Below are 14969 nucleotides of genomic sequence, written 5' to 3' on the forward strand. Positions count from 1 at the left end.
AATGCTGATTTACCACAGTTGTTTAAACTTTGTTTTCAAAACTAAAATATCTTTATAATTTTTCTTTTTGAGAATATATGATACCTATTATAATAACACATTTTAACCATACTAAAACATACACAGTTTAAGAAAAATCAAAAAATCACACTATCCCTTCATATAGATTTAATAGCATTTCATTGACTATACTCCAATACTGGTTTCTAGGAATACATCTTGGTGTCTTCTGTTTGCCTCTCTCAATCAGCCCTGCAGCATTTTCCATCCTGCTCTCTAGCCCAAAAGGTGACAACAATAGGTTATGTTAAGGGGTTCCTTTACCCTCTGCTTTTACCTTGATTTGGTCTAAAGAGAAGAACAGGCTAAGAAAAGACAAGGGCATTTATTGCCATCACTGCCAAGGTGCCTATCTGAATCCTTGAGTGGAGCCCTCTACCTTCTGTCCGCGACCCTAGTAAAATAGCACTGTCCTTTCCTTCAAGTCTGGGTGACAAATTCTTTTACTGCTAGCCCTAAAGTATCGCAAAGTTCCTCAATATTGCATACCCACTGACAAATTGTCCCTTTATCAAATTACCACGGTTTAATGTACCACCCATTCTCAGAGAAAGAAAGGGAGAGGGAGGAAGAGTGGAAAAGAAATTGAAGGATTCTGAGGATTCTATTAAATTTTGAGAATTTAAATAATTGGATATTATAAATAATAATATAATAAATAATAGTATATTATATTATCACTGTAGTTATTTATAAATTTTCTTTTTTGTAGGATAATGTAGGAAAGGTCTAGCAGTTATTCAATCAATGTATCTTTACAATCATTTCTTATTCTTTATCTGTCCCGTTCCCTGTTATCTGTTATAGCTCAGTAAGATGAGATTCTGATAGATTGCAGAATTCTCTTTGCTAACATATAGTTGGCATAAACCTCAGTTCATAACACAAGCGAAGAAACAGCCCCTCCTTTTATATTCTCTAGAAGAATTTGTTTTACATTGGTACTAAAACTTTTGGAGACCTCCTTAAGGAGGCCCTCTGAACCTAGTGTTTTTGTGTGTTTGTTCATTTTCAAGTCTTATTTAAGATTCAGTTACTCAATAGGTCAATGTTTATTCAGGTTTTCTTTCCTATTCATTTGATAGATTTTATTATTCATGAAATTTGTTAACTTTATCCAAATTTATAGCCATACATTAGTTGAGAATATGCCTTATTTTTAGTATGTGTAGGATCCGTGGTGATCATGCACCTTTTTTCTCAATGAGGTTTTGATAATTTATTGCTCTTTTTGATGTAGGATACTAGTTTTGCTTGGGATTTATCAGTTTTATTTATCTTTTTAAACAAATTACTTTTGGATTTGATGATTTTCTCTATGATATGCATGTTTTGCATTTTTCACTGATAGTCAATATTTTTTTTTATTACTTTCTATTTTCTAGAGTCTTTCAGTTTAACTTGTAACTACATGTTTTTTGAAATTGGACTTAGATCATCTGCATTTAAGTTATCTTTATTTTAAATTGTGTAATTAAAGCTACAATGTTCTCAGTTCTGGTTTTTTTGACATCCCAGGAGTTTGGTATGCTGTATTTTTAGTGTTTTTTAGTTAAAAATGAGTTCTAATTTCTCATGTTTTATTTGCAAAGCTTTAGAAGTTTTAAGTGATCTATTATTTAGTTCTAATTTTAATCCACAGTGGTCAGAAAATATTCTCTGTAAGATTTCTATCATTTTATATTGATACTACTTTATTTATAACTGTTTTATTTTCTACGGTAAATTAAAAAAAGCAGCAAGGGAACAGAAGAAATCTTTTGTAGGTGATGGATATGTTTATTTCTTTTTTTGAAGTGATGGTATTATAGATTTATGCATATGATAAACCCATCAAAGTGTGTACATTAAATATGCATAAATTTTTATATTAAACATACTTTAATGGTGTTAAAAATAAAATAATATTCTGCTGCTCTTTGGTATAAGGCCTTTAAATATGTTTCAACAAAATGGAAAACAGGGCATTGCTGCATTAGATTTCTCCTCATTCTCAAATATTATTTTGGACATCTTTTTTTCTTTTATTCTTTCACATTTGCTTTATATATTTTGAAGCAATGTAATTTGGTGCACACAACATTATGATTGCTGTCTTTCTTTTCAATTCCTTTGATTATCATTTAATATTCCTCTTTATTTCTAAAAACACATCTTTCCTGAAAGTCTACTGCTATGGATTGAATTGTGTCCCCTGCAAAATGCTATGCTGTAGCCCTAGCCCCCACTGTGACCAATGTGACTGTATTTGGAGATAGGGTATTTAGGAAGTAATTAAGGTTCAATATGGGCATCTGATAAAACTGCGGCCTTAAGAAAAGATCTCTTGTTCTCTTTCTCTTTCTCCACTTCTCCCCACTACGTGAGGACACAAGAGAAGGTAGATGCCTGCAAGCAAGAAAGAGAAAGCTTTCACCAGAACCTGACCATGCTGGCACCCTCATCTCAGACTCCCAGCCTCTGGAATTATAAGAAAATAAATTTGTGTTGTTTAATCTACCCACCCTATGTTATTTGGTTATGGCAGCACATCCTAATTAAAACATCTATTTTATTTTCTATTAATATGCCCAAGACAAATTGCTTTTGTTTAGTATTTACATTGTATAAATTTTCATTGTTTAAATTTCAACGTATAGATTCCATTTCCAGAAAGATGGAGCAAACAAATGCCAGTCTATCTCTCCCACTGAACTCAACTATGATACCTCGACAGAATAGAGAGACAACTATTTGATTTGAGAAGCTGAATTGGTCTCTCCTCGCCCAAAAGCCATGTAGTCTGAATTTGGAAGTGAGCACTGTAGTGCATATTGAGAACCAGGAGAAGTTCCGTAGTTCTGAATTGAAGAGTAGAAAAGGAAACTCTTAAATCTCACAGAAAATGAGTATGTCCTGTTTATATCTTTTTTCCTTTTCCTCCTGTTCTTTCATGCTCCATCCATCAGATGATTCTTCAAGGACTGTGTAGCAGCACCAAAGCAGCCAAAAGAGTGAAATTACAGAATCAAAATTCTGAAAGAGGAGCACTTTCCTTTCCTTGCGTGAGCTTTAGGTTCACCAGTTTGGGACCAAATAAAGTAGTTCCGTTTTGTCATAATCTGTTCTCCCCTGCTTGGCCTCCAGAGGTGATACAATCACAGAAATGAGAAGATTCTGGACAAAAGACTTAAAAAAGCAGCCACAAATAAGCAAAATGTACCAGGGAGATAGAGAGCTGTGAATTCAGGAAATCAGTACCACAAAGCTATATTCTTTCTATCTATCTATCATCTATCTATCATCTATCGATCTCCATGTATCTATCATCATCATCTCTATCATGCATCTATCTTTTAATATTTAAGTATATATTTTTTATATTTAAGTATTAGCCTTTTTATTAATCTGGGCTCTCCAGAGAAACAGAACCAATAGCATAGTGAAAGAGAGGTAGAGAGAAAGAGATATATTATAAGGAATTGGCTCACATGATTATGGAAGCTGGCAAGTATAAAACCTGCAGAGTGGGCCAGCAGCCTAGAGACCCAGCAGAACCAATGATATTATTCCAGTTTGAAGGCTAGCAGGCTGAACACCCAAGAAAGGTGATGGTGCAGATGAAATCTGAAGGCAGCCTGCTAAAGAATTCTCTCCTGCTTGGAAAGGATGATCCTTTTGTTCTGTTCAAGCCTTCAAGTGATTGGATGAGGCCCAACCACATCATGGAGGGCAATGTGTTTACTCAAATTTCACCAATTTATATATTAATCTCATCAAAAACTCTCCAAGTCAACATACAAATTAATCATCACAAGCATCACTCACCTTTCAAGTTCAGGTTCCAAATTAAACTCCTCTTCTACCCATCTACTTCCCTTATGCTTCCTGGCCCCTGTAACTCCGCCTAGTTTTTCAAGACAAATCTGAAGCATGACCATTTATTTTTCCATCCTACAGGCTGTATTCAATAAGTCAATAAGCCCTTTATGTTCTATTTTCATAATATATACTGGACAAAATCTACTCACGCATCCAAGAGTAAAACACCAGTTTAAACCGTTCATCAGCAATTGTCTCCTGTCTTGTCTCCTTGTTTTGGATCCTTAGCACTGAATGATTACTTTTTCATAAGGCTACTAGAAAAATATTTTGCACTGGCTTAAAAACTTCCAGTGCCTTTTCATTGCAAGAGAATAAAATTCAAAACTGTTTGCCAAGATCTATAAGACCCTATATAATTAAACTCTTGCTGACTTAATATTTTTTCAGCCATCTCATTCATGATGTTCATTTCCATTTGAAAGCCTCCAAATTTAATGACCTTTCTTGTGGGCTCTGTCTTGTTACACCTTGCCATAACTTTTTGTCTCATCCTTCATGCTTCCTCTTATTTTCTCAAGATTTTTCTTTGATCACCCTAGCTAGAATAGTCTGCTCCCCATCCCATCAATTTTAATTATATTATCCTAAGGTCTGTTCTTATTAACAAAGGCCATTAACTGAAATACTACATTACTTTCAGTTAAAAGTTGGTAGATTTTCTAAGGTTAAATGACCCTACATTCTTTGGATAAAATCACCTTGGTCATGGTCTATTATCTTATAAACTGGTAGGTTCATTTGGTTAGTATTTTCAATTTATGGCTACTTCTCCTCTATGTTTGTGGATAAATTAGCCTCTAATTTCATTTTGTGTAACATTCTCTTTTGGTATTAATATTATTACGGTAATTTTTCCAAATTATATGGTAAAAGTTCCGAATTTCTATTTTCTCTTTTTCTATTCTCTATAGATGTATGAGATTGAAATAATCAATTCCCTCAAAATTGTGGAAAGTGCCTAAAAGCATTGTTTTATTTTCCTTATGAGTTTTTTTAAATAATTAATTCCTTTAATAATTTGGTGATTCTGAATCTCTAGTTCTTCTTGTGTAAGTTTTAGTAAATGATGGATTCCTATTAACAATGTACTATTTGTCCATGTTTGCAAATTTATTATAACTCATCTATTATCTTAGTGTTATCGAAATCTGCAGGTTTTTTGAGACCTAATACTCTTTTTGAATATTTTTATTCTACCTAGTCTGTCTTGACTTCTGCTTTTATCTTCATTATTGATTTCTGCTTTTATCGTCATTATTTCCTGCCTTCTATATGTCTTAAATGTTATTCTATTTCCATCTTTTCACATATTTTATATTGGATAATTAGCTCACTGGTTTTTAGCTTTATTTTCTACAATGTTCATTAGATACTAATTTCCTTAACTGTTCTTCCTTTACTCCCTCACTCCTAAAGTTTTAGCATCAGTTATTTTAGGATCAACAATGCTTTTGACTTTAAGTTTCTTATGAATATGTGATTCTAGTTTCATTATTCATTTTTGTTTATTGTATAACTGGAATTGCCTTGACAACTTGTCAAAAATCATTTGATTATATATGCCTGGGTCTATTTTTAGATTCCCTACATTGTTACATTGATCAGTTTATTTACACTGTAGTATCTTAATTACTAAAGTTTTTCAGAAGTTTTTATCTTCCACTTTTCCTCAGTTACCAAACTTGCTTTATCTATTTTCTTTTTAATATTTATATATAAAATTTTTGTATCAGTTTGTCAGTATTTACCAAAAAAAGGAAAAAGACAACTGAGATTTTGGTTAGGACTGCATTATTATCTCTATAATATAGCAAAGGACAATTTAATTTTATGATAAAGATATTTCAACAAAGTTTTTATAAGAAACAAAGATGGGATTAAAAAATAAAATACATATTAAAAAGCTTAGAAAATTAGAAATAAAACTGAGCCTCTTTATAATGTTACAAAGTATCTGTAATAATCTAGAGCAAACATAATACCTAATAGTGAAATATTGAGAGTTTTTTCCTTGAAATCAAGAATGATACAAGAATGTCTATTATCGATTCAATTAAACATTGTTCAACTATTTCAATTGAATATTATGCTTGAGATTCTAGCCAATTTGATCGGAGAAAAAAACTTAAAAGATATACGTATTAGAAAGGAAAAAATAATGAAATTTTTCTTATTCACATATGACAAAATTGGACACGGAAAAATTTAAATCTAAAACCACTACAAGTAAATATAGAAATATACAAATCAGTGTATAATGTTTAATTGTTTTTCAACATAACAGAAACACACATTATATTTAAAATATAATATTCACCAATATTGCCAACAGGGTTAAAAACCTGGGAATAAATCAAACCAAATATATGAAAAATATCTACATGGAAAGCTACCATGAAATCGATGCCTATTTGTTATCTGTAATATATTTTACTATAAATCTTATTTTCTCGTATTTACTTGCTTCTTATTTAACTTGAATATATTTTTATCTTTTTATATTCACCTTCACTTAGTCCTAGTAGTATATCTCTTGTAAAGAACTAAACATTTGAACTTAAAATAATTTTTAAATCCATCAGAGATTTTATCACTTACTTGGTAAATTTAACCCATTTATATGCACATAATTGTTGTTATATTAAGATATATTAAACCATTTTATTTGCTATTTTCTATCCACTTTGTTTTGCATTATTGTTCTTATGTTTCTTCTTCCTTGGCTATAATTTTCATTTCTTTCATTAGATTATTACATGGTATAGTTTTGTTCTTACTATCTCTTCTTAAGACCAACAGTCATTTCATATGCCCTTACTTCATTCTAAAATTTACCATTATCTATACCTTTCTCTTAAGAAGACAAGTCCTATAGCATTCTTGCATGTCATTTCTAATACTCCCTTAACCGCACCATCATAGAATGTGCTCTGGTTTAATATTGATATAATACCTGTCATTCCCCAATGCAGCCCAGTTCCAGCTATTTTCATTTTAAGACAATAATAAAATTTGGCAATATTTATTCACTTTTAGTTTCATAATCCTTGTAGCTTTTCATATTATAAGTAATTTCTACAAATATATTCTGAATGTTAGTCATTTATTTGGCAAATCTTTTGAGGACTTACATACCTGAGACTATTTTTATGGTGTCTCATTTTTGAAAGGTTTTTTTAGATATTACTTGTGCTTTTATGTTACTATTTTAAGAATAAAATATTTTTGTATTCAATGCTATTTTTCCCACTATAAAACTTCTTTTTTTATTATTATTTTCTTTTTATGGAAATAAAGAAATTTTCTTTGTATTTGATATTTTCATTTCACTGTCAGTGTGCATTTTTTTCTATTCTGTTTTAACGTTTTATGTGCTCTTTTCATCTGACAACCCAGTTTTTTCCCCTTCTGCCAGATGACCCAGCATAAGGGATTATGGGGAAACTACAGAAGGGATTTCCTGGCATAAGGATTTTGTTGATCTGATAGTGGCTGTATTGGTGACATTTATTTTCATTCCTCCTTCAAAAGTTTTCTTATGGCTTTTTCATTATTATCTTCATTACTCTTTTTAAAAAAGATTTTATATATGTATTTGAGAGAGATAGAAAGAGAAAGAGTGCACTCAAATGGGAAGAGGGACATAGGAAGAGAATCTCAAGCAAACTCCTTGCTGAGCACAGAGGCCCACAGGGGCTCAAACTCAAGCCCCTGAGATCATGACATGAGCTGAAATCAAGAGTCAGACCCTTAACCAACTGATCAGCCAGGCACTCCAATCTCCTTTACTCTTAATATCTAGATATTGTCATTTCTACTTCAATAATCCATTTCTCTTAACTTTTCTTTTACTGTTCCTATAGCCTTTCTGATGTCTCCTGGGAGAGGTTCTGTTTCTAATTTAATCTAATACCTTGCACAATTTATTATATTTTTGTACCTAATACTTTCAACTAGTCCTTTTCTATAATACCTTACACTTTGTTTTGTTTGAAGTTTCTACTTGCTTCAAGTAGTATGTATTGTGTACTGTGTTTTCTTCTGAGGATGTTTAATATTCAGGATCTACATAGTCCATGAACTGAGGTCAACAGATAATGTGTCCAGCAATATGTAATGGTATACAACATGGACGCCACTGGAGGAGATAATGCTAAGTGAAATAAGTCAAACAGAGAAAGACAATTATCATATGGTTTCTCTCGTCTATGGAACATAAGAACTAGGAAGATCAGTAGGAGAAGAAAGGGATAAAGAGAGGATGGGTAATCAGAAGGGGGAATGAAGCATGAGAGACTATGGACTCTGAGAAACAAACTAGGGCTTCAGAGGGTAGGGGGGTGGGGGAATGGGATAGGCTGGTAATGGGTAGTAAGGAGGGCACGTATTGCATGGTGCCCTGGGTGTTATACGCAACTAATGAATCATCGAACTTTACATCAAAAACCAGGGATGTATTGTATGGTGACTAACATAATATAATAAAAAAATATTTAAAAAAAATCTAGAAACCAAGAACTAGCTTGTGTTAGTCCTCGTGAATGAGTCCCAGGAAAAATTGTTGCAAGACATCCAAATCTTCTGCTAATTATTCTTACATGTTTCCATCCATCCGAAAATCACCTGGGTTGTGGTTTCATCTATAAACTTTTAGGAAGAAGCAGCAATGGAGGGATATGGACCTTAAATTTTATTCCACAGCTTTGAGAGATAAGGGAGGGAGGGTTATGGGTGTTTAAGAGGATAGAGAGGAGCTAAGATGGAGTAGTAGGAGGACCCTAGGCTTGCTTTATCCTTCAAACACAGATAGATAATTATGAAATCATACTAAATACCCAAGAAATTAATCTGAGGACTGACAGAACAAACTGTACAATTAGAGAAAGAGACAAGAGGCCACATCATGGAAGGTAGGAGGTGTGGTGAGGTGATTTGGGGAAAAGAAGGATCCCAATAATGGAGCCTAGGTCAGAGAGAGAGCCAAAAGAGGGAGAGAGACAGGAGCGCACAAGGGATCAGACAAGGAAAACACTTCCCCAAAGACATTGACTGGTAAAATGAGAGGGGCTGATTTCCATGAGTTTTTACAACTAGTGGGGATCAAAGATTGGAGTTTTAGAGGTCTACATTATAACCAGTGTGGGGCCTGGTTGGTGTTGCATTGCTCCTGCAGAGAAGGGCAAATAGCCAGGTAGCAGAAAGAGAGATCTGAGGATCCCCTTGTATGCACTGGGAGATAGTTCCCCTTTACAGAGTGCATTTGGGAGAGATGACATTGCCTCTCCAGGGACAAAAGGGCTAGTGGGTATCATTACCCTCCCCCACCCTTCAACATAGGTGTAGAAACACCTGCTGAGGGCAGCTCACCTGGACACTGGCTCTTTGTTGCCCTTTATTCCAAAATCCACCCCCTGTGCTTTGGTGTGTCTGTTCTTTTGGGCAAACCCACATCAACACCAGAATGACAAAATCCTCCACCAGAGGAACCAATGGGTCCATGCCATGCGAAGTCCATAAAGTTTGGAGTTTTAAGACCTAGCCGGCCTGCCTTGGATAGAACACAGGTGCACAGTACTGCCAGGATAAAGTCAGTCAGGGTGAAAGCAAAGATCTGCAGGATGCCTGGAACGCATGAGGGGAAATTGTTCCCTCTTTTGGGAGGGCTTCCCAGACAGTGGCAGGCAAGAACCCTCTTCTCCAGGATGAGGGAAGGGGCTGGCGCCATTTTTCTCCTTTTCACCTCAGCATAAACTAACTTCAGCAAGCACAGCACCAACAGTGCACCTAAACTGCTTACACCAAGCCCTACCCTCCTGTGCTCTGCAGGTGCTGCCTTTCTGGAGCAATCACGCCAGAGAACAAAATCAGAACAAAACCCCTACACCAGATGATTAGCACAAACTCTGCACCTACCATATCTACCGACCATAAAGTTCTACAAAGCTTCGGTGCTAGTAAAAATAGTATCAGATCTCTTTTAACAAGCAGACCAGAGCACACCTAGTTATAATTCACTATACTCTGGACAAGGTCCAAACACTCCCCACTGCAGGCAAGGAGAAACTCTGCAGAGGACTGACTTGAGGGAAACAGTAGCCAAAATACAGCAGCAAAGTGCACACAACATACACCAGAGACACATCCTAAAGTGCCAGGACCTGGACAATATATGACCTCTTCTTAATAAAGCCATTACCTACAGGAGCAGGAAATATAACAGGCTTTCCTAACACAGAGAAGAAGACAGAAACCCAGCCAAAAGGCCAAGATGGGGGAATTCATCCCAAAAGAAAGAACAAGAAAAGGTCACAGCCAGGTATCTAATCAAAACAGTTATAAGTAAGATGCCTGATCTAGAATTTAAAACAAAAATCATAAGGATACTAGCTGGGCCTAAGAAAACCATAGACGACACCAGGGAGTCCCTTAACAGAGATATGAGAGACCTAAAAACTAGTCAGGTTGAAATAAAAAATGCTATAATTGAGATGTGAAACCACCTAGATGTAATAACCACAGATGGAAGAAGCAGAGGAATGAATAAGTAATGTAGAAGATAAAATCATGGAAAAAGTGAAGACAAAATGGGGAAAAATATTGGATTACAAATGTAGACTTAGGGAACTCAGCGACTCCATAAAGCGTAATAACATTCATATCATAGAAGTCTCAGAAGAAGAAGAGAGGGAAAAAGGGAGTGCAGAAGTTTTATTTGAGCAAATTATAGCTGAAAACTTCCTTAATCTGGAGAAGGAAACAGACATTGAAATACAAGAGACACAGAGAACTCCCATCAAAATCAACAAAAGCGGACAAACACATATTATAGTCAAATTCACAAAACACAGACAAGGAAAAAATCCTGAAAATAGAAAAGGAGAAAAAAGTCCTTAACCTACAAGAGAAGGCAAATCAGATTTGCAGCAGATCTCTCCACAGAAACTTTCCAGGCCAGAAGAAAGTGATATGATATATTCAGTATGCTGAATGGAGAAAATATGGAGCCAATAATACTTTATCCAGCAAGGCTGCCCTTCAGAAAAGAAGGAGAGACAAAGAGTTTCCCAGACACACAAAAACTAAAGGAGCTCGTGACCACTAAATCAGCCCTGCAAGAAATATTAAGAGGGACTTGGCGCGGGGGGGCGGGGGGCAGAAGGAACAAAGACTAGAAAGGAACAGAGAACATCACCAAAAACACCAACTCTACAAGTAACACAATGGCACTAAATTTATATCTATCAGTAATCACTCTGAATGTAAATGGATTAAATGCTCCAATCACAAGACATAAGGTATCAGAATGGATTAAAAAAAAAAAAGACTCATCTATATGCTACCTGTAAGAGGCTCACTCTAGACCAAAAGCCACCTGCAGATTGACAGTGAGGGCATGGAGAACCATCTATCATACTAATATGTCAAAAGAAAGCCCAAGTAACCATACTTGTATCAGACAAACTAGATTTTAAATCAAAGACTGCAATAAAAGATGAAGATGGGCACTATGTCATAAATAAAGGGGTCTAACAATTGTAAATATTTATGCACCCAACTTGGAAGCACCCGAATATATAAATCAATTAATAACAAATATAAATAAAAACATAAACAAATAATAGTAGTGGACTTCAACATCCTACTAACAGCATCTAAGCAGAAAATCCACAAGGAAACAATGCCTTTGAATGACACACTGAACCAGATGGACTTCACAGATATACACAGAACATTTCATCCTAAAGCAGCAGAATATACATATTTTTGAGTGCACACGGAACATTCTACAGAATAGATCACATACTGGGTCACAAATCAGGCCTCAACAAGTATAAAAAGATTGAGATCATACTATGTATATTTTCAGACCACAAAACTATGAAACTTGAAGTTGGCCACAAGAAAAAATTTGGAAAGACCACAAATATATGGAATGTAAAGAGCATCCTACTAAAGAACGAATGGGTTAACCAGGACTTTAAAAGAAAAAATAAAAATATATATGGGAACAAATGAAAATGAAAATATGATAGTTCAATACCTTTGGGATGCAGCAAGGGCAGCACCAAGAGGGAAGTATATAGCAATACAAGCCTACCTTAAGAATCAAGAGAAGACTCAAATCCACAACCTAACCTTCCCTAAAGGAGCTGGAAAAGGAACGACAGATAAAGCCTAAAGCCAGCATAAGAGAAATAATAAAGATCAGAGCAGAAATAAATGATGTAGAAACAAACAAAAGAACAGTAGGATAGATCAATGAAACTAAAAGCTGGTTCTTTGTCAGAATTAATAAAATTGATAAACCCTTAGCCAGACTTATCAAAAGGAAAAGAGAAAGGACCCAAATAGTTAAAATAACAAAAGAGGAGAGATCACATCCAAAACCATAGAAATACGATTATAAGAGAATACAATAAAAAAGTATATGCCAAAAAACTGGGCAATCTGGAAGAAATGGATAAATTCCTAGAAACATATAAACTACCAAAACTGAAAAAGGAAGGAATAGAAAATTTGAACAGCTCCATAACGAGAAAAGAAATTAAGCCGGTAATCAAAAATCTCCCAACAAACAATAGTCCAGGGCCAATGGCTTCACAGGCGAATTCCACCAAACACCGAATGAAGAGTTAACTCCTATTCTTCTCAAATTTTTACAAAATATCAAAAAGGAAGGAAAACTTCCAAATCCATTCTATGAATTTAATATTTCATATTTAATACTCTACAGTACATTAAAAGAATCATTCACCCTGATCAGGTGGGATCTATTCCTGGGCTGCAAGTGTGGCTCAGTATTCACTAATCAATTAACTGGATATACCACATTAATAAAAGAGAGGAGAACCATAAGATCCTCTAAATAGATCCAGGAAAAGCATTTGACAAAGTATAGTATCCTTTCTTGAAAAAAGCCCTTAAAAAAGTATGGATAGAGGGAACATACCTCAACATCATAAAGGCCCATATATGAAAGACCCAAAGTGAATATCATCCTTGATGGGGGAAAACTGAGAATGTTTCTTTTATGGTCAGGAACAAGACAAGGATGTCCATTCTCACCATTGTTATTTAATATAGTACTGGAAGTCTGAGCCTCAGCAATTAGACAACAAAAAAATAAATAAAAGACATCCAAATTGGCAAGGAAGAATTCAAACTTTCACTATTTGCAGATGATATGATACTTTATGTAGAAAACCCGTAAGACTCCATCAAAAAAATTGTGAGAACTAATGAGTGAATTCAGCAGGGTCACAGGATATAGCACCAATGTACAGAAATCTCTTGCATTTCCATACATCAATAATGAAACAACAGAAAAAGAAATCAAGGAATTGATCCCATTTGCCCTTGCACCAAAAATAATACCCCTAGGTATAAACCTAACCAAAGATGGAAAAGACTGTACTATGAAAACTATAGAACACTGATGTAAGAAATTGAAGATGACACAAATAAATGGAAAAATATTCTATGCTCATGGATTAGAAGAACAAATATTGTTAAAATGTCTATAGTATCCAAAGCAAACAATACATTTAAGGTAATCCTATCAAAATACCACCAGCATTTTTCACAGAGCTAGAACAAACAATCCTAATATTTGTATGAAACCACAAAAGACCCCAAATAGCCAAAGCAATCTTGGAAAAGAAATGCAAACCTGGAAGCACCACAATTCCAGACTTCAAGCTATATTACAAAGACATCAAGACAGTATGGTACTGGCACAAAACAGACACAGAGATCAATGGAACAGAATAGAAAACTCAGAAATGGACCCACAACTATATGGTCAACTAATCTTTGAAAAAGCAGAAAAAAATATCCAATGGAAAAAAGACAGTCTCTTCAACAAATGCTGTAAGGAAAACTGGACAGCAACATGCAAAAGAATGAAATTGAACCACTTTCTTACACCATACACAAAAATAAACTCAAAATGGATTTAAGACCTAAATGTGAGACAACTTCTTTGACCTCAGCCATAGAAACTTCTTACTAGATATGTTTCCAGAGGCAAGGGAAACAAAAGCAAAAATGAACTACTGGGACTTCATCAAGATAAAAACTTCTGCTCAGTGAAACAGTCAACAAAACCAAAAGACAACTGACAGAATGGGAGAAGATATGTGCCAATGACATATCTGATAAAGGGTTATTATCCAAAATCTATAAAGAACCTATCAAACTCAACAACCCAAAAACAAATAATCCAGTTAAGAAATTGGCAGAAAGAAGACACAAACAGACATTTTTCCAAATAAGACATATAAATGGCCAGCAGACACATGAAAAGATGCTCGACATAACGGATCGTCAGGGAAATACATATCAAGAACAATGAGATATCACTTTATACCTGTAAGAATAGCAAAAGTTAACAATACAGGAAACAATACGTGTTGGGAAGGATGTGGAGAAAAGGTAACACTTTTGCACTGTTGGTGAGAATGCAAAATGGTACGGCCACTCCAGAAAACAGTATAAAAATTCTTCAAAAAGTTAAAAATAGAACTATCCTATGATCCAGAAATTGCACTACAAATTATTTACCCAAAGGATACAAATTTTTTATCTATGAAGTTCATTAAGAACTTTTTAAGTCCCAACATTTCTAATCTGTAGCAGGGACAAAGATCTTTAGAAGCATTTTGAAAATGTTAATATACATAAATATAATAAAATAAAGAAATATTTAACTGCATATTGATCTAAATAGCATTCTATTTATACATCTCAGCCAAACAAATTAAGCCATACCATACCAGAGCAACACCTCCTCCATAATGGCTATCACACATCTTCCCTTGAAAGGTTGCACCAACAAAAGTTGATTTTTCTCTGTAACTTAAGTTAAAAAAGGATCATAATCATATAATTTTGTAAAATTAAGCACAATTGCTATTGAATTTTCCTAATAACTTTTTGATTTCCATATTTATATAATAAATTGATAAAAATTTCCACCTAACTTGAGGGTAATGAGGCTTAGAAGTGACTAAACAGGTCTGCTTGTTTTGAAAACAATTAAATAC

The 14969-nt window shown here is 34.4% G+C and overlaps 1 protein-coding gene across 1 annotated transcript in view; it reads right to left on the reverse strand.

Moving 5' to 3' along the window:
• Positions 1 to 14969, reverse strand: part of ADAM2 (ADAM metallopeptidase domain 2) — a 119900-nt gene that overhangs the window by 66865 nt on the left and 38066 nt on the right. The window contains exon 10 of the mRNA XM_034647698.1: positions 14700 to 14781. Coding sequence (XP_034503589.1) covers positions 14700 to 14781 — 82 coding nt within the window. The remainder of the gene's footprint in view (positions 1 to 14699; positions 14782 to 14969) is intronic.

This window comes from Ailuropoda melanoleuca, chromosome 18 (assembly GCF_002007445.2).
Source record: "Ailuropoda melanoleuca isolate Jingjing chromosome 18, ASM200744v2, whole genome shotgun sequence".
Classification (NCBI taxonomy): Eukaryota; Metazoa; Chordata; class Mammalia; order Carnivora; family Ursidae; genus Ailuropoda; species Ailuropoda melanoleuca.